Here is a 27,869-nt window from a genome sequence, read left to right on the forward strand (position 1 = left end):
AAATTGAATTCACGCTTTTTCAGTGTACGTATCACTGTCAGAATTCACGTACAAACGTCGTGAGTGCGCTATGGGCGGGCGTTGCGAAAGCGCGGTCCTGTTGAGTTGTCGAACGACTTCCTCGGACACTGCGTGGGCAACGCGCTCTGCTACTGCGCTTTCCGGGGATAAAGGCCTCCGGCCAGTAGACCCTGATTGATGACCTGCCTGCTTCGTGGTTTAGGCTGTCCACTGCGACGCCCAGGAGCCACCCATCTCTTATTTCCGCTCCTCCCCTTTCCGTCTAGCTCTTCCGTCCTCGTTTGCCCGCACTTTTTTTTTATTTATTTCTTCGCACCGAGCTTGGCATCCCGCGCGGCGCTCTCTTGCGCAGTGGCAACTTGAGGAGAACGTTGCGACTGGGCTGGCAGAGTGACTGCAAGCACCGCAATTTAGGTGTCGTGTACATGCGTCCGTTCGTGAGCTGCAACGCGAATGTTTATCAGTCAATGCACGCGTGGGTGTGCTGCGGTTGCAGAAACTGCGCGCTGCGCCTTCGAAGATTGCGTGCAGTACAATGGCCGATGCCAGTAGCGGTCGACGTAAACGCGAGAACGAAAATGTTCGAACGTCGCGTTACGCTCTATCACATGACGGTATCCGGGTGTTCTTTCTTACGCGGTCGGGAGCTTTCTGGCGGATAGGCCCACGTGGCGCAAGAACTTACCCTAGTAGCGTGCCGGGAATGCGCGATTTGTAGTCACATCGTACGTTATTTAAGGACCATATTTCGGGGCCAAGAAAAAGAGCGCAGTGTCGTCGTCTGTGGTGCATCGAACAAGTCGGTGCTAACATGGTTGCGCCTGCAAGTCCAGCGATTACCACGCCGCGTGTGCCCATAGCGATGACATCACGTTTCGACATGCCATCTCGCAACTAGACAGCGCTCTACGTCCCGTTTTCGGCCTTGGTAAGATGCTACACAAGTAGAATAGACACCTTGCCCGCATTTGAGCATTGACGTCATGGACGGGTCCTCGACAAACGTTGCAGTTGCCCGCTGAAATAGACAATAAGTGAGTAACGAGAGAAAACGAACGTACTGCTTACGTTTGCGGTCACGTGACAGCAGTAGAGTTCCCGCGTAACTGAGACGTGCCGATATTGTCAATCTCGCGTGACAAAGGCAATTACGAGTGCCAGGGCTACGAAATCCAAGGCGCCGGGGAATGCGATATGTAGGATTTGAATATGTAGGACCCACCCGGAAATGGCTTCTTGCAGGCGATTGCGCTTTGTCGGCTAGCACTACTAATGAAGATTATTAACGTGGGCTGTGTGACTCATTTCATTCACTTCGTGCGTCACGAATAACTAAAGTCTGAAATGGAATACCTCAAAGTTCATGAGCATTAATTTTACAAAGAGATTATTGATACCTAAATTTTAGAACTACTAATGACATGACTACTCGTGATAAAACTAAGCAAGTCATGTATTTAGGCACCACAATCACGAATCGCCTGAGCGGGGCGCCCCACGTTGACGATATCTGTTGGAACGCGCTAAAGAGCTTTTTTTTTTTCCTAATGAAGAAAGCTTACATCGATTCAAAGAATTCTAAACCTCAAGTAAAAATGCACAAACCTTATATGGAGTAGCTTTCTTCATAGATTCGAATGGGTACGAAATTTTGCCGTAACGTTTATACCTTCTAGCGTCTCATGTTACACGAACATATATTTGTAATAGGACCGACGCATAAGTATAGCTGCAACGTAGAATAAACTCCATATTAAAGATGTTTATCGGCTTCACGAACGACGTGTGAAGTTATCGCCTACACATATAAAACACTTCTGTAAGCGCTGCGCAAGAACCCACCACGCCTGCACACCAAAAGCTCATCATGTGCCAAATGGGTATCTATGACAGTATGTTCACTTTTGTTTGTTTTGCATCACATCTGCATGGGCTTTAAAAAGGCCAGCAGAATGAATGAATGAATGAATGAATGAATGAATGAATGAATGAATGAATGAATGAATGAATGAATGAATGAATGAATGAATGAATGAATGAGGAACTTGCTGCCAAATAAAGGAATTTTCAACAGTTCAGTGATTAGGAGATAATATCTTTATTTCTGTGCACTATACATGCCAAAGTTAACAGCGAACAAGTTTCGCAAAAAAATATGGACGTTCGCGTCATATAAGCAGGCAACTTAGGACAAAAAGGTACATTATGTTCGCGCGCATAGGAGCGCAGACTACAGCTGCGAATTTCAACACGTTTGCACACACTGCACGAGGATTAAAATTCTTGTCTAACATTTTTTTTTTAGTACAGCGCCCGCACGCGGTATATATTTCACCGGCGATAGCCCGCAAACAAAAATTTCGGCATCTTTAGTCGATGCCAGATAGTCACCTGCTCTTTGCTCTGGAGAGAGAGAGAAAGAGAGAAAGCAAGGACAGGAAAGCCAGGGAGGTCAACCAGAAGAGCACCCGGTTTGCTTCCTTACACTGGGGGAGGGGGGGGGGGAGGGGAATAGAAAGAGGAAAAAATGGAGAGAGTAAGCACTGAGTGCGTGTGGGAGTGACACTATACACAGGAACACTATAAACGGTCTCTTAAGCCGTTGTACTTCAAGTATTGTACTAGTGCACGAATCGCTTTTCGTGCCAGTGGCGGGTGTGGTCACAGTCCGAGAATCTTTGACTCAGTGAACGGTCTTGAGTCCAGTCGGTGTAAAGTTTCCCGCAGAGAGAGGCGTTGTAGATCGTAGTGAGGTCAGGTAATCAATAGGCACTCGATGGTTTCCTCGCACCAACAGGAGTCACACATCGGTCTCTCGGCCACATCCAAACGATTGGAGTATGTGTTCGTGAACGCCACTCCCAGCCACAAGCGGCACAGCAAGGTTGTTTCGCCACGGGAAATGCTCGATGGAAATTGTAGCCGTTGCGTGGGGTCCAGTTTATGTAATCGGCAATTGAAGGTACTTGAACCTAGAGATCTTGTGACTTTTTGCGTGCAAGTAGGCGAAGTTCCCTGGCAGCGTCCGACCTCGGCAAAGATGTTGCACGCGTCTGGGTATATTCGTGGGCAGACCGGGCGGCAGCCTTGTCAGCTAGGTTGTTGCCGACGATGCCACAGTGAGTAGGAATCCATTGAAAAATGATGTTGTGCCCTCTTTCCAGAGCATGGTGGTGCACTTGCCTGATGTCAGATATCATCTGCTCGTAAGTTTTGTGATGTAATGAAGACTTGATACTGTGAAGAGCTGCCTTAGAATCACAAAATAGGACCCATTTCTCTGTTGGCTCTTCGGTGATGTACGTCACAGCTGCATGGAGAGCTGCAAGTTCTGCCGACGTAGATGTACTCATGTGTGACAATTTGAATCGAACTGTAACTTGCTTATCTGGAACGACGAATGCGGCAGTTGAGTTGGTAGGTGACCTCGAACCATCGGTATATACATGTATGTGGTCATGATACGTCTGGTGCAGTAATAGGAGCGTAAGTTGCTTCGGAGCCGCCGATGGATGATTGGCCTTTTTTGTAATTCCTGGAACAGCCAGTAATCGGGGGATCTCAAATGCAAAACGGCACACGCGTAGAATTTGTGTTCACATGATGCGTGATGTCATGTTCAACTCTAAAGAAACAGAAAGCAAGCACACAGACGAATTGCACGTAGAACACTTTTTTACGGGCGGGTTGCGCCTGAAAACGTTATAGGCGTGCGTCTTAAAGCAGCGGCTTTAGTGCGTCTCTCTGAAAAACTATTCTGAAAGCATGCTTCTCCACATTAAGGGTTTACGTGCGGAGAAGTTCGCTTTTCCAAGTCCCTTCATTTTACAGCCGTTGGCTTGTGAAATGTTTTTATTTATCTTCAGCCCGCAAGCGTTACCATATCAACACTAAGAGTCGTCAGAAATAAGCAGATGCATGAAAAATTCAAGAAAGACAACTACAACCGGGAAATAAGAGAGTACCTATATTTTTTTAATTTATCACTTCACGAAGCCGGTACAATCGATTTCAGAAAGACACTCAATTATGCATTATGCATTATTTGCTGCGTATAGTTCTTATTTGAACAAACCGTATTTGAATTGATTTGATTTGACATCACGTGCTTGTATATGCTAAGAGCGTATAATGTCTTTAGACGTCGCGCGAGGCCCCCGCCGCATACTGTACGCCGATGGTGATTGCATCATATCGTAGTGCGGTAGTAATGGGACGAATGAGCCAACGCTGCTCTGTGAGAGAGTAAAAACGAGAACAAAGCGCTCAATTGTCGGCCCTAGCACTCCCACCATTGTATGTCACGGGGCAATAAAAGCTGGAATTTTCAAAGCACATCTTCTGCCAGTTTCACACTTAGAGGAGCTCGCAGTAAATTATCAGAGCTTAAATGGAGTTCGCATGAAACCAAGAGACCTCACTGCGGGGAACACATCTTTTTCCTCGAGTCCATGTGAATTGTGTCTGACCCGACATACAATTTTTGACACGTGGGAGGGAGATCATACAGTCGGGCGAGGGGCTAGAATAGAAATTAAATAAAGTCGGTTTTCTTTTACGTGCCAAAATCCCGATATGATTACGAGACACGCTGTGGTGAAGGGCTCCGGAATAACTTTGGCGACCTGGGAGTCTCTAGCCTGCACGCAATGTACGGTACGCGCGCGTGTATGGTACACGAACCGGAGCCCCGCACTGCGGCGTCCGTCATAAATAACTGTGCAGCTTCGGGAACGTTGAATCCCATAATTTCATTGTTCTTTTCTCGTAGCTTTAATTCTTTTCTCTCAACGCAGGCGCTTCTTCTTGGGTGTGGTTCTGAACGCCACCCTGGTGGCTGTGGGCATCATTTCTATGGGCGTGCTGACAGCCACCTACAAGTTGCCACCCACCGTTCTCTTCGCGCAGGCTGACATCAAGTGAGTACAGCAGCCTCACAGATGACGTCGCCCACTTTCGAGACGTAGATTTACGAGCGAGCAGAGGCTGGAGCTGAGCAGGGACCATGCTCAGGTCCAGCTGCAGCTAGGCGCATCAGGGTCCATCAAAGCATCAGGCTCATCGAAGCGCGGTGCGATGCGAACGAGAGCTAACCGCTGTAGTATTATCCCTTGACGAGTACGTACCCCATCGGGAGAAGTGTAGCCTGTGTACGCTTAGTTTGTGTTGGCGCAGCGGGAACGCAGGGCCGCGCTACATATTTTTAGCCTTTTTCACTTTCCACGAGTGTATGAATAAAACTTTGAAGCATGCTACGATAATAGAATGTTGGCTGAAACACTAGAGACGGTGTGGTCGATGGTCTCTTACAAGAAGAAGTTTCGCTTATTCTGGGCCATAAATATGCCTAGATATGTATTTTTGTTTATACGTAACATTACCTGCTGAGGCAAAAAAAAAAAAATCCACAGAAAAGAAGAGAAAATAAAGCTATGGTTCACCACAAAGGTGATCGATGTAAGTAATGGTATTTGCGGTCAGAGTACCTACCCTTGGCACTGGACGCACCTTCAAGTAAAAATGATGTTCAAGAATCTGCGGTCATATTCTCAGTGTGATCAGGGAAGTGTGGCTCACGACCAGCAGGAGCACTAGAACATCAGGATCCGAAATGAAATATGAAAGCCTATCAGACTGATGAATCATCTGGTCAAGCAGAAATCGGAGATCCAGAGAAAAAGCGACAAGAACTCTGCAATGAATGACTATCAAATGTTTTATAAGCTTGCTGACGCAGTTACGCAGGCAAGCACCCTTGCTTCTAAGGGTCTTGTGGCACGAATTACAAAGCGTGCCACATTATTCGGGACGCATCTGATGGCGTCAAAGGACGCAGTGATGCTGACTATCGAACGGTCCTGAAGCTTAGCCATTGCAAACTAATTTCCCGTTAAACAACCTCACAAACTTAAACTGGCAACGAAGCCCATTAAAATTGAAATAAACGACGTTAAGTAACATAATATGTGGTTGCTGAAATATATGAATGAAGGGGCAGTAGAAACCGTTTCAGCTACTTCAGTTTAGTGCAGACACTCGTAGCGTATAAAAGGCCCAATCAACTAAAGCAGTGGTGTTTCGAGAATGAACGTCTTTCTCATCACCATATGGCAGTGGAATGCTTAGGGAAAACACTCGTGCTGCATAGTTTTTTTAATTGTTTCCGCTTTTTTGCAACTCCCGTTGCGATATGAATATAGAGTGTCATGTTGCAGACGAGAACGACACGTGTGTAACATGGCTTGTCGTAGGATCAGTAGAGGAAATGATATTAACGCTATGAGGAATGCAAGGAGTGTCAATTACTGTTCCTAATGAGCTCTTTCTTAAAGTTTAGGCTGAAGGACCAGAAGGAAGTGCGGTTATTATTGTGACTTCCTTGGAGATTATATTTTCATACGTGGGTGAGTGATTTCAATAGAAGTGTTGGCATTCTCATGCTTTCATAGGAAAACAGACGGCCTTGCTGTAGATTGTTATCCCCTTCCTTTGCGTAAACAAAGAGGAAGTTAGAATGCTTGGTGCTTTCTCAAGTACTGAAGTCACCAGCTGTGTTTTCATTGCCGACAAAAGCCACTCCCAGCACCATAGCTTGCCTTTACTCTGTAATTTCTCCTTCGGATCCAAATCGTTTTTTTTTCTGACAGCAATGTACCGTCCCTGCTGTACAGCTTGTAGTGAAGAGAATGCAGAGAGTGAATTTTCGTACTGTTCTATTCAATCAATCAATCAATCAATCAATCAATCAATCAATCAATCAATCAATCAATCAATCAATCAATCAATCAATCAATCAATCAATCAATCAATCAATCAATCAATCAATTATCATAGGACACGTCATAGTAAGCTTTTCCCCACCAGATGTCGATTCCGACGAGGCACCGTTAATGATAACTCTTCGCTTCTTCGTGTAGAAGATTGTCGCATCTTTTCCCATTTTCTTCCAAACTCACAGCTCGCGGCTCATGATGGAAGACATCATGTACCAAAAGCCCTGGGCTCATTTAGGCCCCTTCTGCATTGGCATCGGCCTCGCTTGTATCGTCACACGAAAGCCCGTTGTCACGCTCAACCCGGTAAGACATCTTCCTTTTCTCCAATGTCTAGAGCGTATCAGGTTATTTCCATTGCAATCCCTGTATCAGAGTGGCGTACCTTTTATGATCCTCGTTATGCCTTCATTCTCCCATTGTCATCACAGCCACTTATTTATGCGACCCAATGGAAATATCTGCTCTGTTAGCGTCAGAACGCAGCTCCGAATGTGCTCATGTCATGCCACTTTCATTACCTTTAGTCACGTGCCCGCCGCCACTGCATGTCTTTTTGTTCATAGTCCTGAAGTACAAAGGGGCCACAGCCCTACGGTAAACGAAAGCACTTTCTTGCTCAAGTGCCGCGTTCGATGCGTAACACAGGCGCATGCAATTGTCTCACTTTGCCTGTTACGTTCACTCTATTTAGGTGTTTTGCTCCTGAGTAGCCAAGGAGATTCACTGGAGTGTCTTCGCTCTGTTAAATGCTATGGTAGTTTCTGCTATATCACTGCTTTTGTAATGAAGTGTTGCCCGCATGTTGACGCCGAAGTATAAATGCGAACCAGAAGGTGTCGCTGACCAGTTTGTAAGTATAAGAACAAGTGCTGCAGACGCAACAGCCGTGTTTACATACTTTGCGTGTGCGTGGGTGTCTAAGTAAATTTGGTACTGCAGTGCCCAATTTCATTTCACCTCTTTGTAGGCAAAATTCTGCACTGAAAATAACATTGTTCGATTTGCAGCTAGGTGTTACGAAATTTTTGACATGGCGTTTCAATGAAAAATATGGTATGAGTCATATGAAAGTAGGCGGCATACCCTAGTGAATTAGTAAGTTCTACAGATCTTACTACAGAGTTTAAAGCGGACAGTGGTTACTTTTTTTGCCATTTGCGAGTGTGTCTTTCTTTCTTTCTTTCTTCCACAAAGAGGTAGCAACACAAGTGCGACAACAAGTGCAGACATATGTTCATCGTTGTAGGCCAACACATGTCGCCAGTATAATAATCAAATGAAAACGCGCCTTGAGGCAACTTTCAAGACCTCGTCTCCTTAGTAGGAAGAAACGATCAATTAGACTAAATGGAACGGTATGCACGCTTCTTTCTTTCTTTTTTTAATCGGTGAGTGCACTGCGGCGCTTTCTTGTTCCGTTCCCACTGAAAGGAGTTGCGCACTTCCCACCGCCAAGCCCGCGCCGCGCACTCGAAGCTAAGGGTCTCGTCGTGCAGTCACGGTAGCAAGCGGACTTGTACACAGCGTTTCACCGATGCGTATTATTATGCGCTTGCTTTGACAGAGCTAGAAGCTGGATGCGTTCGTGCACACGGGCGGCAATGCACGGCAACGTACCAGATATAGGGGACCGCGCCATGTGGTATTAAGTTGAGCGGTCGTCGCTTGCGTTGATCGGCCATACTGGTCGTTGCGTGCCCAGAGCCAGCGTTGGGACAAAAACAAAGCCCCTGCCTTGGCCAGTTCGCCGTTGCCATATCAATATTCGATGGGACGGACGCCCCCCTAGAAGGGGGTTACCTAGAATGTAGTTACGTTAGAAGACGGGCAGAAAGGCTACATTCATTATCACATTTCGGAGGGAAAGTGTAGTAAAGTAGCGCTCATTCCGCCCGCTGATCAGGGCGCTTCGGTGGCCCCTCTAACTTTTCGTGGCACTGCGCGGGCTTGGCGAGACGGGTGTAGGGGTTTTGGAGCCCGCCCGAGGTCGTCGAGTTTTTTTTTACGCCTGACTAAAAGTGAGACCTGCAACCCACTTGCCGTCGCAGATCCTGCGCGCATTGGGTTGGGTCTGCTCATTCCTCTGTGCCGTGGCGGTGGTGTTCGGCGCATACCGATGGAACTGCGGCGACGGCGTGGACACCGCGCAGGCCGCGCTCTACGCAGCCGTGCACCGCTCCGTGTGGGCCTTCTCCGTGGCGTGGGTCGCCTTCGCCTGCATCACCGGGAAAGCATGTGAGCACGGAGTTCGCCCCCCCTCCTCCAGTCTTTTCACCACGCACTGCAAATCCGAACAACTATAGGGTGCACGTGCACCCTTCAGTGCACTGGGTTTTCCATAAAAAATTGCTAGAGGGTAAACGTGGCGCTACTATCCGAGCGAACCACAAGTACGACAGCTCTTCTTATTTTTTTATTATTATTAGCAGCGAGATATGGCACGTGTGGTCAAAGAAAGTCAGCCAGCGTGGGAACGATAGTTAGTGAACGGATTCGCGCGTGTGGCGTCAAACGACTTTGTAGCTTCGCAAACTGCCCATATTAAAACAGATGTAGCGTTATAAATGCGAAGGTTCACAATGACTATTTATGTGGTCGGAGATTTATTGCCTTCGTGCGTCTAGAAAAAAAAAATGATTGCTCGAACATTGAGCAAAATGAAGCGCAATAAATTGCGGGACGAAACACCGTCTGAAGCATAAAAGCACGAAGATGAGACAAATCCGATTCCCATACTCATCATTCCCATGGTATCCCCAAAGTTCCGCCTAGTAATTGTGGAGGGAAACTCTACGATTAAGTGGATACCACACGTGCGCAGACATACTCGAACGCTTTTAATGGGCTCGCCGTCAGCTCAACAAGACGCGAAGAGACGCTGCATTAGCCCCGGAAACCGAATCTTCTGGTTCGTCTCTATCTACTCTGACTCTGTATCAGGCATTTGGGTTCGTTTTGTTTGGTGTCGCGCCCCTACGGACACGCACCAACCCGACGGGCGCGTAAGCGCCTAGACGTGCCCGTGCACACTTACGATTTTAATCACACGACGGGAGGAATCATCGACTGGGTCCGCGGCAGAGCCTGAGCGAGACTGAGTGTCACCGAGGTCACGAGCTGCTATAGTGGCGCAATTCAACTCAGCCACGTCGCGCCCACCCTCGGCGCTGATTAAAGGATTAAAATTAAGGTCTGGGTCTCGGCGTGTCGCAACCACGATATGATTATGAGGCACGCCGTGGTGGGGGACTACGGATTAACTTTGACCACCTGGGATTCTTTAACGTGCACACAATGCACGGCACATGGTTGTCTTTTGAAGTCCGTCCCCACCGCTTTGCGGTCGCCGTGGCCGGGACTTGATTCCGCGCCCTCGGGCTAAGCAGCGCAACGCCGAAGCCACTACACACAACCACGGCGGGCCACCCTAGTAGTGATTCAGCGGCCCGTCCCATCGTGTGAAACCGGCTTTGATGGCTAAAGCCGCCCTCGCGGACTATTTACGCGGATACTCGTATTCCGAAGGTGCCACGCGGAAGGAGACTTAAGCGCGCAGACCGGCACCAATGGAACGTCGCGGCTCCGGAAACATTGCGAGCTTTAGCTTGTCCGTAAAGTTCTCACCGTTTACGGACTACCGGCTTACCAGTGCCGTGTGTGTTAGTAGAGACTTTTAGCCTATCCGCTATTCGGGCAAACCGGAGCGGTTTGGGCGTATTACCGGATTTGCGGGGGCGTAAACGTGAGCGGCTAGAGCGATGCAGCCGCCTGGTAGCGTAGAGTTCAACCAGACAAACAGAGGGCTGAAATTGCAGTAACTCACTATATCCTGCTTCGCTGCTAGTGCAAATTTTTGGCAGCGGCGTAATTGTGAACACGATTACGCCACTGTCGAAAATTTACACCAGCAGCTAAGCGGAATATAGTAATTAGCTTTGTGTTTGTGTGGTTGAGCTTTGCGCCACCAGCTGGCGCCACAAATCTGGCCGCTCACGTTTACATCCCCGCTAAATCGGCAAACCACCCGCGCTTGCCGGAATACCGACACGCTACAACTCTCTAGTAACAAAATGTGTATTTATTTTTTTATTTATTTATTTATTTATTTACGTATTTACCGGTATATTGAGGTCTTGAAAAAGACCAAGCAGGTGGGATTCTTCACAGACAATATTAGTTTTTCACTGTCCAAACATATCAGCAACAAGATGACACCCGTATAAAACAAGAATGCATGAACAGATTGCAATAACAAGGTAGAAACATTATAATAACAAGGTAGAACAGACCCGAAGGGCGGACACAGCACGCTCAAATGCGGGGGGGACCCTATTTGATAACGAGACCCTGGCAGGCAAGGCATTCCACTCCTGGATTGAGCGTGGAATAAATTAATGTTTAAAAACATGTTTGTGCGAGACGAATAGGGAAGTGGCGAGAATGACGGTGACGAGATGCGCGCGCTACAAACGGCTGAATATACTTTCGCGTGTCAATGCGCAATGACCCGTCACATAGGTTGAACAGGAATTTAAATCTTGCCATTTTTCTTCAATCCTCCTGTGTGGGAGTGTTGTTCATGCGCATAAATGTGGATGGCGAATCAGTTGCAGCATTTCCAATTTATGTTTATGTTTATTGTAAAAGGGATTCCATGCAATGTCTCCATATTCTAATTTTGGTAAAACGAGAGAGAGAGAGAGAGAGAGAGACAGACAGAGCACTTTATTGGCACCCGTCAGGGAGTATGGGTGATCGGGGTGAGACGCAGCTCCCCCTTTCCCGTCTACCTCCCCCCTAGACGTCGGCCAGAATGAGCTTCCGGCGGCGGCCTGGTAAAACGAAAGTATTGAAAGCCAGAAGTTTGAGCTCAGGAGGCGCCGATTTCAACTTGTGTCTCAAGAAACTAAGCTTACGGGTTGCACACGCGCAAACGTCATCGACATGCCTAGACCAGGAAAGCGTATGGCTTATGGTAACTCTCAAATATTTGTAGTCGCTGACTGCTCTTATCGTCTATAGTGTAGGTGAAGTGGACAGAGTATTTTTTGTTGGTTACGCGTAGTAGCACAGTTTTCTCTGAATTAACATCGTAGCCCCATTCTGAACACCATTCGTTAAAACCTGCAAGACTGTTACTTAAACTGGATTGATCGTCGTGGCACACCACCCTGCAAAATATCGCGCAGTCATCCGCGAGTAACCTCATGTGAACACTGGGATCTATAACCGAAGTAATGTCATTTAGATATATTAAAAACAGAATGGGGCCGTGTACGCTGCCCTGTGGTATGCCTGAAGTAATAGGTAAGAATGTAGAGCAGAAGCCATTGACATCTACGAATTGGGTTCTATTGGGCAGATATGATCCTATCCAGTTAACTATAAAATGTGGAAGACCGAACGTTTTAAGTTTTCTTAGGAGTTTTCCGTGCGGTACATGGTCGAACGCCTTACTAAAGTCAAGCAATAATGGCTCAACCTGTCCTGAAGAATCCAAAGCCAGTGCCAATTCCGGAATAATGGTTAGAAGATGCGTATTATTTGATAAGCCCTTCCGGAAACCATGCTGGAATTCGAAAATTAAATTGCTAGTTTCAAGAAATTTGTTAATAAAGTATGCGATAGCGTGTTCTAGTATTTCGCAGCAAGTGGAAGTTAGGGGAACGGGCCGGTAGTTTTCGGCATGCAGGCGATCGCCTTTCTTGTGAATAGCAATCACCCGCGCCAAGCGCTAATCATCGGGTAACATAGCAGAGGTTAAAGATAGACTAAAGATGGTCGTCAAGATGTTAGAGACCGGTTCAGCATGTCGGCGCAGGAAGGCATTAGGAACACTTTCCGCACACCCAGACGATTTTTTTATTTAATGCTTAGCACCAAAGACAAAAGGGCTTCGTATATCGTGACGTTTTGTCCCACTACGATGCGTCTGAATTTTTTTGTTTCTCGTCACGCGAGTGTTCTTGTCGAATGAAAATCATAAATTATACCAAAGATTTGCAGCAGCAGTTAAGTAGAACATTGTAGGACACTGCAGTGTTAACTTTAGTGCTATCTGGCTAAACTCTGCGTCAGAACATGTCGCCTCCAGCGTTGTGGCTGCTATACACGTCTCCAGCAACCCTTTATTATGTAAAGAGTAATACGTTTACGTACGAGCCAAACCTCTCTCCTCGCCTGGAGTCATGCAACGCAGAAGCTCAGTGGTACTTTGAAATGCTGGAAAGCTCTTGCCTACAACAATGGTAACTAACCCCAGCATGACACAAGTTTTCTTCTCTTTTTTTTTTCGATTACGAAGCGCTCATGCGACTGCACCTGTGAACAGTGGCCACAGAATCTAAGCAACACCTGCATGTGTAGTGGCACCCGCCGAGATGATCGCATTCCAGCTCCGAGAGTCGCACCATAACGTCCGAGGCTGTAGAACGAAACAGTTCTGCCCCAGCACAGTCTCAGAACGCACGATAAGAAGTTTGCGCACATGGCACAACTTTTTAGAGCGTTTTGCAGAGGCGTCTTGAGTCGTCCAGAGATGTCTTAAATAAGCTTTCCACTTGCGAAGAGAGGTCGTTTTAACATTTAATACTTTCATCTGTTACGGTTTATAAAGTAATTTTTTTATTTATTTTTTCGCTGTATAAGATAGAGAAATGAAGTATCCAAGGTACTCTACCTGAATTTTTCCACAACAATTGATTTAACAGAACAGAGGCAGTCGTGAAAACCATTCCATGAGATTCGGGCAAAGTGTTTTCGCGGTCACCGTCCTGTACGAGAACGAAGAGAATTTCGCGCCAGTTGTCTATCGTAGTTGCTCGCAAGTATCACGTATGAAGTTCCGTAGCTTGCACACCAGCCACCGCGAAGCGTTAAATACAAGTTCTTCATACTTATTTAAAATATCAAGCCCCATCGTAAATTGGGACTGAAGCATATACGGGTTAGAGAGCTTTATATATTATTGTGTCGTTTATAGGTTTGTCAGAAAATGTGGGTTGTTGCTTTGTTTTGTTTAAGGTGGGGCAATTTCGTTAAAATATCTCACGACGCATATAGCTTGATTCGGCTTGTTCAGTTCGATTAATTATAGAGCTGTGCATTACCTGAACAAGAAATTGCAGGGGCTTGGAGTAAAATCGAAATGCGCTGTGATATTACCTGTGTTTTTCCGAGCGTTAAAGAAGCGTGCGAATACACTCAAAATTGCCGGGTGACTGGCTGTTCGAGGCACTTTGAGGAGCCAACACGATCGGCATGTATACTGTTGGAACGCAGTATGCTACATATGATCGATAAAACGCAAATCACGGGGACTGAAGTGCACCTACAGCATTAAAATATTTAAAAAGACAGCCACCATTCACAAGACTTTATCCAAGGAGAAAGAATACGGGGATGTTTGTTTGTTCTTTAGTTTATGAACCGAGTAGAGATGCTATTTAGACAGTTTCCTAAAGAAGTCGGTTTTCCTCTGTTGGGATCGGGTACTGCATAAACGATAAGAGTTGAATAAAGCTTCCTACCATCCCGCTTATCAATACAGATGAGGCAGTCATGACAATTTATCCACGCATGTTTGGCATGTAATGAGTTTTATCCATCAAGCAGATAAAAAAAGAACAATAGAGTGCTAGCTTTCGGAGAGAAGGCAAAATAAAAAAAAGAAAGTAATAATAAGGCCTGTCATGCCTTATCACACTGACTCGTCTTATTTGTATACTGTCGACTGCGCACACTCTTGTGCATGAACTAAAATATGAACGAGCTTACAGTGGGGCCATGTGGATTTAGCTGCCCTGAGCGGCTCAATATTTTTCACTTGCCTGCAGTTTCGGGCAAGGTCATTCGAACCATAAATCATATTTTCCGGCTAAAAGAAGTCAAAAGAAAGACGGCTCCCCCAACGACTCCAAACTTTATGCTTTCATCCATATTAACTCTCTCGTATCCATCACTCAGCGATGTTTTTTTTCCCCAATATCGTACACAAAGCAGCGCGCCACGTAACTGCGGAAAAGGCGTTTGTTTCTTTGCTGGCTTTTTTGACATTAACGCCCCCACTTTTGCCCCGTGTGCTTGCTCGGAAATCAAGGAGAGCCTTTGGCGCGTCAGGAGTCTTGTCATTAGCCAAGTGGAGGGCGCACGAGAAGGATCCTCATGCCCGGGTTATGTCAACGTAAGGATTACCCTGTCACCGAGAGCACAGGTCCTCCGTTTATTAATCTCCGGATTAATATGCACGCCCTCGTACTGAATCAGGCCGGAGAAAGAGGCGTGGCGTGCGTTTTTTATTTCTATTTCGTGCGTTTTCATTGAAGACGGAACGACGCCTCCCTGACAAGACAGAGACGCCTAATTGGACGCGAGCGCCTTCGAAAGGAAGAAAAGCACTCACTTGTGTTTAACAACGATCACCTGGCGGGGGCTGCGCGGGCTGTGCACGTCTACGCGTAACTTCAAAGCGGTTCAATTTGCAAACTCAATTCAAACTGATTCTCATTCCATAAAGGAGGAGAACTTGCACCAGATGCTTGAGGGCCCGTTGCTAGGCTCTGGCTATTTGTCCAAATAAAAGGTGCATTCATGCATTTAACAAACAATACCCAAGAATAAGAAGGCAAATCAGCCTTAAGCATAGTGCTATGTAAACATTTCGAATGGACGAGTCGAAGATAAACCACAGCGACTATGCCAAATATTTTCTGAATAAACAAATAAAACAGTGGAATGAAAAGAAAGACGTACATGAAGACGAAGATGTAGTGTGAGAAAATATTCAGCAGACACGAAATAGACACATACACAAAGTGTCAAGGGAATTCACACAAATGTACTACATACGGGCGGGAATCGTGAAATGCTCAAGAAGGAATTCATTTCAAAATCAGTTGTTAGTAGTGTTATGAGTATTGTGATCTTTCCCTTGCGGAATGAAAAAAAAGAAAAAACATACGGGGTGCTTTTACTTCACGCGGGGGGCACTTATCGCAAAACATTATACAATTTGGCCCAGGTGTTCTCCGAAAAATATTTCTCACTCAGCATAAATTAAACTTTCCATATATGAGTTGAAATCTGTGGTGATGGGGTTCGCGAGGAATGAAAAGTGGAAAGATGCAATGAGCGGTTGTTCCGAAGCCTTTGAGTGCTTCTCTTTTCACGAATTTGCTATAGGAGCCAAATTGCGGCATGCGCCAAATATTCTTGTCGAGGGTTGAGAACGGACGAAACAAAATTCAGGCACAATGACATCACCTTGCTCAATTTCGCCATTGCTGCATGTTCTGTGCCCGATATATTATTTAGCGAGCTGTTCGCATAGTTCAGAAATGTGCGATTTTTAGCTTGGAGAAGCATGGAAGTAAAAAAAGAAAATTTCGCAAGGACGCTTGTGGGAACGAAAGTATTCCGTTTTGTAGACCTCGGAACGTCATGAACGCGCCCACTTTATACGCTCATGACGTGGCGCCACCTCCTGCCCATTGGCTGCGCCGTCGCGTGCCCAATGACGCACGCACTAGGCCACACGTTTAGCGAGCGAGAACCGTGGAGCTGCCGCGGCGTCAGCAAAGCGTGCTCGTCTCACACCCCGGAGGCCCGGGTTCGATTTCCACCCAGACCGAAATGTACCGAACTTTATTTTCAAAGCCATTAACTTACTTCGTTTACAGGAACCTCCCCGAAAAATTTCACGTCGATCCGAGCCCTTCTTTACTCGCTGCGCCGTCGGCCATTTTGGTGCCATCTTTCGGTCACGCCAACTACGACGAACTTTTGCTCGATAATGCCTTCGCATTGATAAAGAAAGAAAATTCACAGCAGTTCGTAGCCAAAATAAACAAAAGAACTTGAAATTTGAAACCGACGTGTAATACACTACGCACCCAGGATTTCGAGCTATTAGCAGGCTACGTGAAAAAAAAAAAAAAAAAGCATGGTTCGCTTAACTAGGAGAAGATCGCACATTATTCTTTCATAGAGAGTGAGGAAATGCAGCAAATCTATAATCAAGAGAGCTTAGCAGCATAAAAGTTTTTTGCAGAAACTGGAAGGGGGGGCGGGGGGATGGCTCATTAACATTGTGCAAATTGCTGCTCTTTCTGCTAATGAAGAAGCGCAGCAAGCCAGAACGCAAACTTTGTGAACGGGGATTTCTGGAGTGTGCGTGCATCGCGCACAATCTGCGCACGCAAAAGTATACGATTTCGACATCTTCAATGTTGACGCTGTCGGTCACGAGATAGCTTGCTGCGATTTTAGTTTTGAAGCAGTTGCGAAACCAAGCGCCCCAGAAAGTTTATTGCCTTGGGTTATTGAAGCATTGGGTTCTCCAATAGCCTGAAGTTGTTATGCTTAGCGTGCGAATGTGTTGTTGTAGCCGCTAATCTGCTAAGATTGCTTCAACTTCCTTAACAACCCAAATTACTGCGTAGAATTCAGAACCATTGCCGAGAGGGGAAGAAAGAGAAAAAGAAAAAGAAAAAGCAGTTTTGGATCATGGGGGCAGAAAGAGAGAAAAACAGAACTTCGGGCAAGAGAATCGTTGTTTGCAGTTCTGATCTGCGAAAAGTATTTTTTTTTATTTACTTTAAGCGTTGAGTTATTCCAGAATATAGAGAAATAAATGTTTATCATTGCGTCTTAGAAAAAAAAAAGTAATTTTCAATAACGTTGTCGTAAAACTGCCTGTTGAGGCCTCAAAAAAATTGTCACCTCGTTGAGAAGCCTAGGCCAGTATAATGTAACGAGTCCTTTCGTTCGGTTCTGTGCATTTCTTATCCGCACAGCTCATGATAGGCTGAGGATGGTGACAATGTCGATGGAGAGTGCTGCTCGGACCACTGACGAAGCGCGTGAAGGAATAATATTACAATAGTTACATTATGCTGGCGCACCAGCTTTTCTTTGATATCCGTTCTAACGATACTGGGAGTGCGCTACAGCCGTGTCTGTCCTCTCTTTTCATCAGCGTGTTTGTGCAAGTTGCCATTCTGTTTTGTTATAGATAAGTTGCTTTGGAGAGACTGAAGGAGAGAGAACGCATCGGACATTCCATTTTCGCTTGTTACACAGCAAACGAACAAACATAAATTATTGTTAAGGATTGTTAGGCGACAACAAAAAAATGACGACAATGACAATCGCCTATAAAGATAAGCGTGCCACGAGGGAAATTTCTTCAGCCTACATCTAATTTTTGCCCATGTCTCTACACAAATGAGTACTTGCGTTTACGCGTACTTGCGTGCCCATTTGGGAGTGCGCGGCTGTGCGCAGAAGCATTTGTATGCCGGAGCGCTTGACGCAGGGCTGGTGGGCGACTTCCTGTCCTGGCCGGCCTTTGGTCCCCTGAGTCGCATGGCGCCGCTGGTGTTCCTCCTCCACCCGCTGGTACAGAACATCTTCACAGCCTACGTCCGAGAGAGGGTGCAGGCAGACCAGCTGATGGCGGTGAGTGAGAAAGCTCAAGCACTAGTGACTGCGATTCGTGAGTGAAGTCTGTCACAGGCAGCAGTGACAAGTGGCCAAGCTCATAAGGCTTCTAGTGCGTATTATTTGGCCGGTCACCTTCATTATAACTCTCACCATTGGCATTGAGCATGTTCTTACGAATATCTCTACCATACGAAATGCTCCCTGAATTAGGCTGTACGCAGATACGCGCTTCCGATTTCGCGCTTCGATCTCCCGATTAGCGAGGCAGTCGCGCCACATTTAGCTGTTTGCAACGTGCCGCACGAGACAGATTGTCCGCGCCAGCCAGTACGTCATGAAATTAATACACGTATACAACTGCGCTCACATTTCGCATTAGGGAGTACCCTAATGGTAGGGGAATTTTTCTTGAATCGCCATGCTGGCCTTCTGAAATCCTCGTACGGGCATAATTTTTGGCTTCGTGTTGCTCTTGGCTGAATTGAGAGTTTTTGCAGTTTCCTTCTGTTTTGTTTTTATTGGGGGTGGGGGACTGCTCACAAGTGTACTCGTAGTCTTCGTTACGATTAAAATTTCAGTTGTTACAGGCAGCACTGGTGTGGCATATTTCTCTTCCGCACATTTGCCTCTTTTTGCGCAACCCTACTATGCATTCTGTGGTTTACAGAGCTTGAGCTGTTTATCTTTAAACTTACGGTGCGAGTCGGCGCACTCTTCGTCACCGACAGGCTTCGCTGCCGGCCTGCTTTATTCTGGCGCGTGAAAGTGGTCATTCGATCCCGCGCAGCTGTTCCTGTTCTGCGGCCTGATCGTGCTCGGTTACCTGGGCGCGGTGATCTGCAGCGTGCTGGCCGACGCCCCGCTGCACTCCCTCGAGCAGCTGATGTGCGAGCGCCTCGGCCTGAACGGCGTCGGCCGCGAGGGCTGTCCGCGCCGCTTCCTCGAGGTGGCCAAGCCGGTGCTCAAGGCACTGCCGCTTCCCAGTTGCACCAAGATCACCATCCTGGGCGAGAAGGCTCAACCCGCGGCGGCCGCGAGCACCGACGCGAACCGCCTGCCGCCCGAGTGTCGCCTCTAGGACGCGAAGGACTCTTCTGCACGGGGCGAAGCACGGGTAGCGGCGGCAAGGCCACGCTGTCCAGCTGTGACATTCGTGCTCTGCGCTTTCCAAGAGATCTACGCGTCCGTGTGCTGCGCCATAGAAGGTGACCGCGGGCGCCCCGCGATCGGAGGCGGGCCCGAAAAGAGAGGAGGAGAAAACGCCTCGTCCCCTTCTCCCCACCCACCACTTTTGTTTCTTGCACTCATACAGGGGTTGGAGGAGGCCTGAATGTCCGCGCGTTTCACGCGCTCGCCCGCGTCACCAGCCATTTTTGTCCATAGGCGGCACGACGCGCTTTCATGGGGCCCTTGATTCGTCAGGTTCAACTAACTGCAACTGTCAATGGGCCTCTCTTCATTTTTTCGTCCCATAAGCAGCTAGCCCGCGCGCATCGCAGGTGGCTATAGTTACGCATTGTTCTGCCTTGTGCACTCGGCTGCTGCGAAGTCATTTATGTATTCGCATCGTGGGTTCAGGTACGCCTCTGTGACGGTGTGGAAGTGCTGTCTCAGTTGGCTGTATGGAAGCACGCAAAAGAAAAATTCATTATTCATTTGTGACGGTCGCGCGCAGCATTGCTGTGGGATGCCCCTTCATTGTGAATATTTGACGTCCTTGGGTAGCACTGGAGACTATTTCTCTACAATTTTCTCGCCAGCGGATCCATTGACCTTCGCAAATCGTGTAGCACCACACATAGTGGTCCTTTCCAACGAAACATGTCTCTGGAAACAGTGTGCGCTCCCACAAAATTTGAGCACCAAAACTAAATTAAAATGACACAGATCAAGAACCGCAATCAGAAAATTGCTTGCTTATGGTATCATTGGTAGGTTGCTTGAACATTCAGCCCTGCTCAGGCTTGCGCGGTGTATACAGTTAACGACACAAGCCTGCAAAGTGCAGCAGGAGCCCAGCAATGCTAGAAAACCACGTGTTTCAAGCCGTGTTGCCGAGTAAGCGACTTGCTTCTTGAGTTTCTAAGCTGGAGTTCGGGTATTTGTATCACTAAAAAGTACAGATACAAGAAACTTCCACGCTTAATTAGCAATGTTTCACATTGGAGGTGTCAGAAATACAAGCTTAAGGTAGCTTGAATGCCTGAATGTGTCATGGTCACATTTCTGCGCGTACGTACGATGGCCCTTGTGTGTTGCGCCTGATGATGGCAGTGATCTTCCTTGCAGCAACCTTACCGAGGCAATAAATTCAAAAGAGTTATTTCTCGGCGCTGGCAAGCCAATGGAATTTGACGCGTTTCTAATCTTTAGGAAACCAATTTTTGATGCCAACATTCTCTCTTTTTTTTTGTGGAAATCTCTCAAGTTTTAAGGGGGGAAGCGTTTTCAATCCTGGTTGCACGCTATTAAAGAACCGTGATCATGGCGCTCCTCGCTTGGTGACACCTTCGTTTGTCGCGAGCTTCAGATATCAGCACATTCTACTTCTTTACACTGTTGGTACAGCGTAAAAGCGGGGATGTTCAGTGCCGAAAAACGAAAGGTTTGGATATTAGGTATATCAATTCTTGCATGAGCACTACGAAGAGTACAATAAAGGCCGGACATTTACGTTTAAGAATAACAGTCGGGCATATTTCTTTCTGCTAATGCCGACTGAAATCAGGTCCTCGATCGCTGAGTGCACAAATAATACCTAATGGCCACGCCTATGGGAAAGCCGTTTCCTGTTTTCAGCACGATTAAGACTTTGTTTGAAGCACAGTAGGGCGTACGCGGGGGCGAGGATGTTCGCATGACTCTGCTTGGAGCGTACTCCGCGAAGTCCCAATTTCTTTGAGTATCTTACGCACAAAGCTTGTCCGACATGGAGCACTGCTTGGTATCTTCGTCGAGGATTGAGTACAGTGGATACCGCCGGTTAAGCCGCGTCGCAAGCATCACGTAAGGCGCGATTTATTCAGTATTCCCACGCACACAGAGAGTTACAAGAGCTTAACGAATCCGATTCCGGTTTGTTCCTAATGTTCCTATTCTGTTTGTTTGCACTTCCCCTCGTGTACGCAGTGGGTGAAGCGAAACAGTCGTTGCTGTGTCATACAGAGATTATGAAGCAATGTTGGTCACGTTTATAAATATTTTCACGTAGGAGATATTTTCTGTCGTTCTTCCGACCGTAAGCCGATCGCACGGTGAGAAAGACGTTGTTACGTTGGTGGAGCCAGATAGTTTATATTTTGTTGATGGGGATTGAATAGTCTTAGTTTTACACAAAGCGTATAGGCCAAAGTTTCTGCGCAAGTACCGAGCGAGAATACCCTGCGATAAAGAGAACGTATCGACGGAAAGCATTTGCATAGTGCCATTGGCAGCCAGTGAGCTTAAGGCAGTTGTTTGCTACCAAGTATTCGTGGAAGGGCTTGTTGTCACAAGTGCTTCTTATACCTGTTGTCTGATAACTTCCTTGTTAGCGTTTATTGTCTCTTTGGTCTTTGTTTCCAACCCAAGAGCTGTCGCTCAGGTCGACTCGTTCCAAAGCGCGACACACCTTGTAAATAAAGACGCGCGTCCCATGGAATGGTCACGCTTTATTTCTCTTCTCATTCCCTTCCAGACTGTACATACCGACAATGTACCCACAAACTTATCGAATAAAACTAAATACCCTGTTTTATTTTCGGTCTCTTATTGTCAGTCCATTACAAACTATTTCAGACAGCATACCCAGAAAAGCAACATGCTCTTTGCTGGCCTGTGTTCACATCGTGCGATTGCTTCCTAGTTAGCCGGAGTACGGGTGCCAGCCACTGATGGCAGCGATCCATTTCATAACTAAATAATTGCCGCCGCAATTATTTAGCTTTAGATTATTAAGGTGAAAGCCCTCGACGGCTCATGAGACGAAAAATGCGATGTCCGGCGTTATGGTACCAAAATTCGTGGCACCAGAATTCATAGGGAGTCGAATCCACTACTTGTGGTGTTAAGGCGAATTTAATTTAGACCCTCTACCTTTGGTGGGAGTGGAGTGCACGACTTTGGTGTTAATTAGGGCGCATTAGGTCATCGATTTTTTCATAAGAAAGTGTGAAGCCGAGGCGAAGAAGAAGCGTCAGCACGACCTGTGGGGTTAGTTAAGCCACTCGAACCCACGATCTTTGGTGGGAGTCGAACCCACTTGTAGATATGGGTGAACCGGCCATATCTCCAAGTTGGATTCCAATTGCCATCGCGAACGTCGAGAGTCTAACCCACAACCTTTTGTGTTAATTAAGGTGAGGTTTATTAAGGCATGGTTAAGTAAGATATAGCTCATTAGGCCACTCGAACCCAAGACCTTTGGTTGGAGTTGAACCCGCAACCTTTGGTGTTAATTAGGGCGAAATAAATAAGGAACAGTTAATTAAGGTAGAGTTAAACACTCGAACCCACGACCTTCGGTGGGTGAAAACAATTAATAGGAAGTAACAACGCATTACATTGAAAATGTCTGGTAATGTAAGGAATGCCTCCTGAACGGGCAGGCTTTCGCCTTCATCCTCTTTAGCGTATGCTAAAGTGACTGTGAACTTTTTACTTACGAATGATCGATGCTTAATCCGACCAAACGCCTAAATACGCTGCAAGTAAAATGTGAGGCGGTGGTCCCACCCTTCGTCTCCGATTCTTCCCCATAAGCCGCCTAAACCTTCTCGCCTTTTACGCAATCGCTCAACAGGAAGAACGCTGACACAGCTTCAAGAATTGGCCTGCGCTATTTACCGCATATCCCATGGCTTCATTTGCTTCATTGCTTCGAGAGACATCTGGGCAAAAGTGAAAGCCAAGACTATTGTATTCGATCTGTCTCCGTTGCTTAAGGCCTATTCATGCTTTCGTTCTGCATGCAGCATCGACTATTTGTTGGTAGAGAGAGAGAGAGAGAAAACAAGGATAGGAAAGGCAGGGAGGTCAACCAGAACAGCATCTGGTTTGCTACCCTACACTGGGGGTGGGCGAAAGGGGAATAGAAAGAGGTAGAAAGGGAGAGAGTAAGCACTGAGTACGTGTGGGAGGGACACCATGCACAAGGACACTATAAACGGTCTCTTAAGCCGGTGCACTTCGAGTACTGCACTAGTGCACGAATCGCTTTTCGAGCCAGTGACGGGCGTGGCCACGGTCCGAGTATCTTTGACTCGGTGAACGGTCTCGAGTCCAGTCGGCATAAAGTTGCCCGCAGAGAGAGGCGTTGGACATCGTAGCGAGGGCAGGTACACAATAGGTGTTCGATGGTCTCCTCGCCTCCACATTTGTTGGTAGCATGTTTGAGGGCACTAATGTCGCTGTGCGCAAGTGCCCCATCACGTGGAAGATTTTCTAATATCGCCCGCTTTCTTTGAATTGAACTGAAGTATATGGTTTTACGTGCAAAAACCACGATTTGATAATGAGGCACGCCGTAGTGGGGGTCATGGGAATAATTCCGACCGCCACGGGATCTTGAACGTGCACCCAATACACGGAACACGGGCGTTTTTGCATTTCGCCCCCATCGAAATGCAGCTATAACGCGGTCGGGATTTGATCCCCCGATCTCGTGCTTAGCAGCGCCACACCAAAGCCGCTAAGCCACCGCAGTGGGTTCAAGCTTCCGTTGCCGCGAAGGGAAATAAATCCGTTGCAGGTAGCTTCCCTCAAGAAAATTATTTTTACATTCCTCAACAGGCTCTACAACTTCTCTATTCAAGATATTGCCTCTAAATCAATACCTTAAAAATCGGTTAATTAGTTAGTGGTAATTAATGATCTAAACTTACAATAAGCAACACTTAGAGCTGCTCAGAGAGAGAGAGAGAGAGATAAGAATACAGGAAGGCAGGGATGTTAACCAGTCAATAGTCTGGTTGGCTACCCTACACTGGGGGAAGGGAGAAGGGGAAGAGAAAGAAGGGAGAGAGAAGGTGTAGGTACGTGTACGGATAGCACTTCAGTTAAAGTCGCTCGAGCAAACCAGAAGTTCTGAGAAAACACAAAAGTGCCTTCACTGCCTTCTGAGCCGATGATCGGTGCTCTAATATTGTCTGTTCACTCAGAGGACGATCGTCTAGTTTCCTCAATGTGTCGGACAAATACTGTCTTTGTGCTTGAAATTGAGGACAATGGCACAATATGTGGTCAATGTTCTCCTCGCATGCGCAAACATCACATGCAGGACTATCAGCCATTCCAATTAGTGCTGAGTAGGCATTTGTGAAGGCCACTCCAAGCCATAACCGACACAGAAGAGACGCTTCACGCCGGTGCACACCGGCTGGAGGTCTGAGTTGAAGTGACGGTTTTAGTCTGTGCAGTCTTGTGCACCTTGTATGTACGGTATTCCACTCTGCTAAGGAGATAGTGCTTGCCAGAATGCCAAGTTGTCTCGCGGCATCGGTCCTTGAGAGCGGAATGGGGACGCAGCGGTCTTCTTGGTTTGACGTCCGAGCTGCCTTATCGGCGTCATCATTACCAATGATACCGCAATGACCTGGTATCCACTGAAAAGAGATATCATGGCCTTTTTCTCTTAAGTGATGGACAAGCTCCGCGATTTCGCACGTGAGCTGATCGTGAGTTCCATGTCGGAGAAATGAATGCACACATTGCAAGGCCGGCCTTGAATCGCAGAAGACTGCCCATTTTCTAGGACTTTCAGTATTTATCACTTGAAGCGCGTCGCGGAGAGCCGCGAGCTCTGCAGCTGTAGACGTAGTGACATGGGAAGTCCTGAACCGCTTGGTTATTCCCATTGCTGGTATAACTACAGCGCCGCCGGGACTGGTTGATGTAGTTGATCCATCAGTGTAGACGTGTGTGCAGTCGCTGTATTTCTCGTACAAGACAAGTAAAGTTAGTTGCTTGAGCGCTGATGATGGCAAGACCGACTTTTTCTGAAGTCCTGGGACTGTGAGGTTCACTTGAGTACGGCGCATGCACCATGGAGGAATAGAAGGCCTTGCCGCAGGTGTGTAACCTGACCTGAAAGAGGCACGGTGCGCGAAGACAGTCGCACTGAATGTCGTGTGGGGCCTATCTACTGGGAGACTTGCTAGGTGGTGGGTAGGGGTCCGGGCGAAGTGTCTTATGTGCACACGCATTGTTTCAATGCTAATGTGCGTTCTAATAGTGAAATCTTGAGCGACTGCAATAACTTGAGTCGTTGACGCACTCCGCGGTAGACCGAGACATATCTTGAGTGCTTGGGCTTGGATGCTTTGGATTGTGTTCAGGTTAGTTCTGCAGGTGTTGGACATGACCGGTAGGCTGTACCGCAGGAATCCAATAAATAGGACCCTGTACAGTTGCAGCATAGAGTGTATTGGCACTCCCCAGGTCTTTCCTGCAAGGAACTTAAACATATGGCAAATTCCTGTCAGGCGTTTTTTCACATAATTCACATGAGGGGTCCAGGAGAGATTTTTGTCAAGGACCACCCCCAAAAATCTGTGACTCGTGCTGTACGAGATCATGTGTCTGTCGACGGATATCACGTATGGTGACATTGATTTCCTGGTAAATGCCACCGCTGCGCACTTCTCGTATGATATACGAAGTCCTTGTTCTCTAAGGTAGGATGATGTTAAAGTAGCTGACTTTTGAAGCCGCGCGCGAAGCTGCAGTCGCGTCACAGCCGACGTCCAAATGCAAATGTCGTCGGCATAGATGGAGAGCCTAACGGTGCCTGGCAGGATGTCGGTGAGTCCAATGAGTGTTAGACTGAAGAGCGTTGGGCTGAGTACTCCGCCCTGAGGCACCCCACGGTTACTGTAATGCTGGGAGGTCGGGCCATCCTCGGTAAGTACGAAAAAGGATCTCTTATGTAGATAGCTACTTATCCACAAATATACTTTGCCGCCAAGTCCTACTGCCTCTAACGCGTTGAAAATCGCTTCGTGCGTTACGTTATCGTACGCTCCTTTAACATCCAGAAACAGAGCAGCAGATAATCTTTTGCAGGACTTCTGGTGCTCGACGTACGTCACCAAGTCGATAACGTTGTCTATGGAAGAACGGCCACGCCTGAAACCGGCCACTGCATCTGGATATACCTGGTAATGTTCGAGGTACCATTCTAGCCGTGCTAGAACCATCCTCTCCATTAGTTTTCCGATGCAACTGGCAAGCGCAATAGGTCGGTATGATGCAATGTCTACAGGCGACTTGCCAGGCTTGAGCAGTGGAATTAGGCGACTGGTCTTCCATTCTTGGGGAACCGTACCTGTCTGCCAGGAGCTGTTGAACAGGAGCAGGAGCACTTTTCGAGCCTCATCGCCAAGATTACACAGGGCACGGTAGGTTATACCGTCGGGTCCTGGTGAAGATGAACGCTTGCACAAGGCCAGTGCAGCTTCGAGCTCGTCCATGGAGAAAGGACTATCCATGCGGGAGTCGCGTGAAATTGGTGAGTGGCGGAGCGTCTATGTTCCAGCGCAACTACTTTCGCCAGCAATCCTCCTGCAGAAAGCTTCCGCTACGTCAACCTCGCTGCATTGTTGGTGAAGGGCCAAAGACTTAAAAGGGTGGCGCTGCTGAGGGGTTCCACGGAGACCACGAACAGTTCCCCATATGTGAGACAATGGTTTTCGTGGATCCAAAGATTCGCAGAATGATTTCCATCTTTGTGATGCAAGTTTGTCCATGCGACGCTGAATTTTCTTTTGAGTTCTTCTGGCCAACCTCAAGTCATGTACAGACTTCGTGCGCCTGTATCTTCGCTCTGCCCGACGACGAATTGCACGAAGCTTCTCTAGCTCAATGTCGTATATGGTGCGTGTAGACGTTCTCAGAAGCGAATGTTTTGCAGCCTCTAGGGCACCTATTATGATGTCCTCTAGGCTAGTGGACAAGTCATCACGACAGCCGTCTTCGACAATTGACTTGAACATTGGCCAGTCGATACATTGTGTGACGGTGGCTAACCTGGAGTCCGTCAACCCTTCAACCCTAAGATAAGTGGGTAGGTGGTCACTTCCCCGCGTTTCAATATCCGGAAACCACCTGACCTTTCTAGTGAAGGAGCGTGAAACAAAGGTCAGGTCCAGGCAGCTACAGTAGGCAGTTCCACGTAGAAAGGTGGGGCTTCCATCATTTAACAAGCACAGTTCTTGTTTGGAGGCAAATGACACTAATCTTCTGCCTCTCGAGTTTATCTTAGAACTTCCCCAGAGATGGTGGTGGGCATTAAAATCTCCAGTAATCACCAAAGGCTGCGGAGTCGCTGTGGTGATTTGCCGTAATCTCTCGCAGTCCAACCGACTTGAGGGCGATATGTAGGCTCCAATTAATGTGAAAGTGAGCTTGCCTTTCTTCCCTGTCAGACAGACGTATTGGTTTTCTTGGTCTGGCGACACTGGGTGATGGACATACGTAAGATCACGTCGCATGAATACGATGATCTTGCTGCATTCTCCGTGGGTGGCGGACATGAAACACTCATACCCGGACAGTCTGATGTTATCTGATAGGGGCTCGCAGATGACGATGACCGGGAACTTATTTGTGAACACAAACTGTCAAAAGTCCGACATGCGTGACTTCAGTCCTCTG

The 27,869-nt window shown here is 47.3% G+C and overlaps 1 protein-coding gene across 1 annotated transcript in view; it reads left to right on the plus strand.

The window, feature by feature from the left end:
- The window catches only part of LOC126516703 (nose resistant to fluoxetine protein 6-like), a 131,539-nt gene extending 109,564 nt beyond the window's left edge, over positions 1-21,975 (plus strand). Inside the window, exons 10-14 of the mRNA XM_072289039.1 lie at positions 4,818-4,940; positions 6,980-7,100; positions 8,846-9,043; positions 17,961-18,254; positions 19,027-21,975. Coding sequence (XP_072145140.1) covers positions 4,818-4,940; positions 6,980-7,100; positions 8,846-9,043; positions 17,961-18,254; positions 19,027-19,317 — 1,027 coding nt within the window. The 3' untranslated portion in view covers positions 19,318-21,975. The remainder of the gene's footprint in view (positions 1-4,817; positions 4,941-6,979; positions 7,101-8,845; positions 9,044-17,960; positions 18,255-19,026) is intronic.
- Positions 21,976-27,869: the final 5,894 nt, after the last annotated feature.

The sequence above is a fragment of the Dermacentor andersoni genome, chromosome 1, assembly GCF_023375885.2.
Source record: "Dermacentor andersoni chromosome 1, qqDerAnde1_hic_scaffold, whole genome shotgun sequence".
NCBI lineage: Eukaryota > Metazoa > Arthropoda > Arachnida > Ixodida > Ixodidae > Dermacentor > Dermacentor andersoni.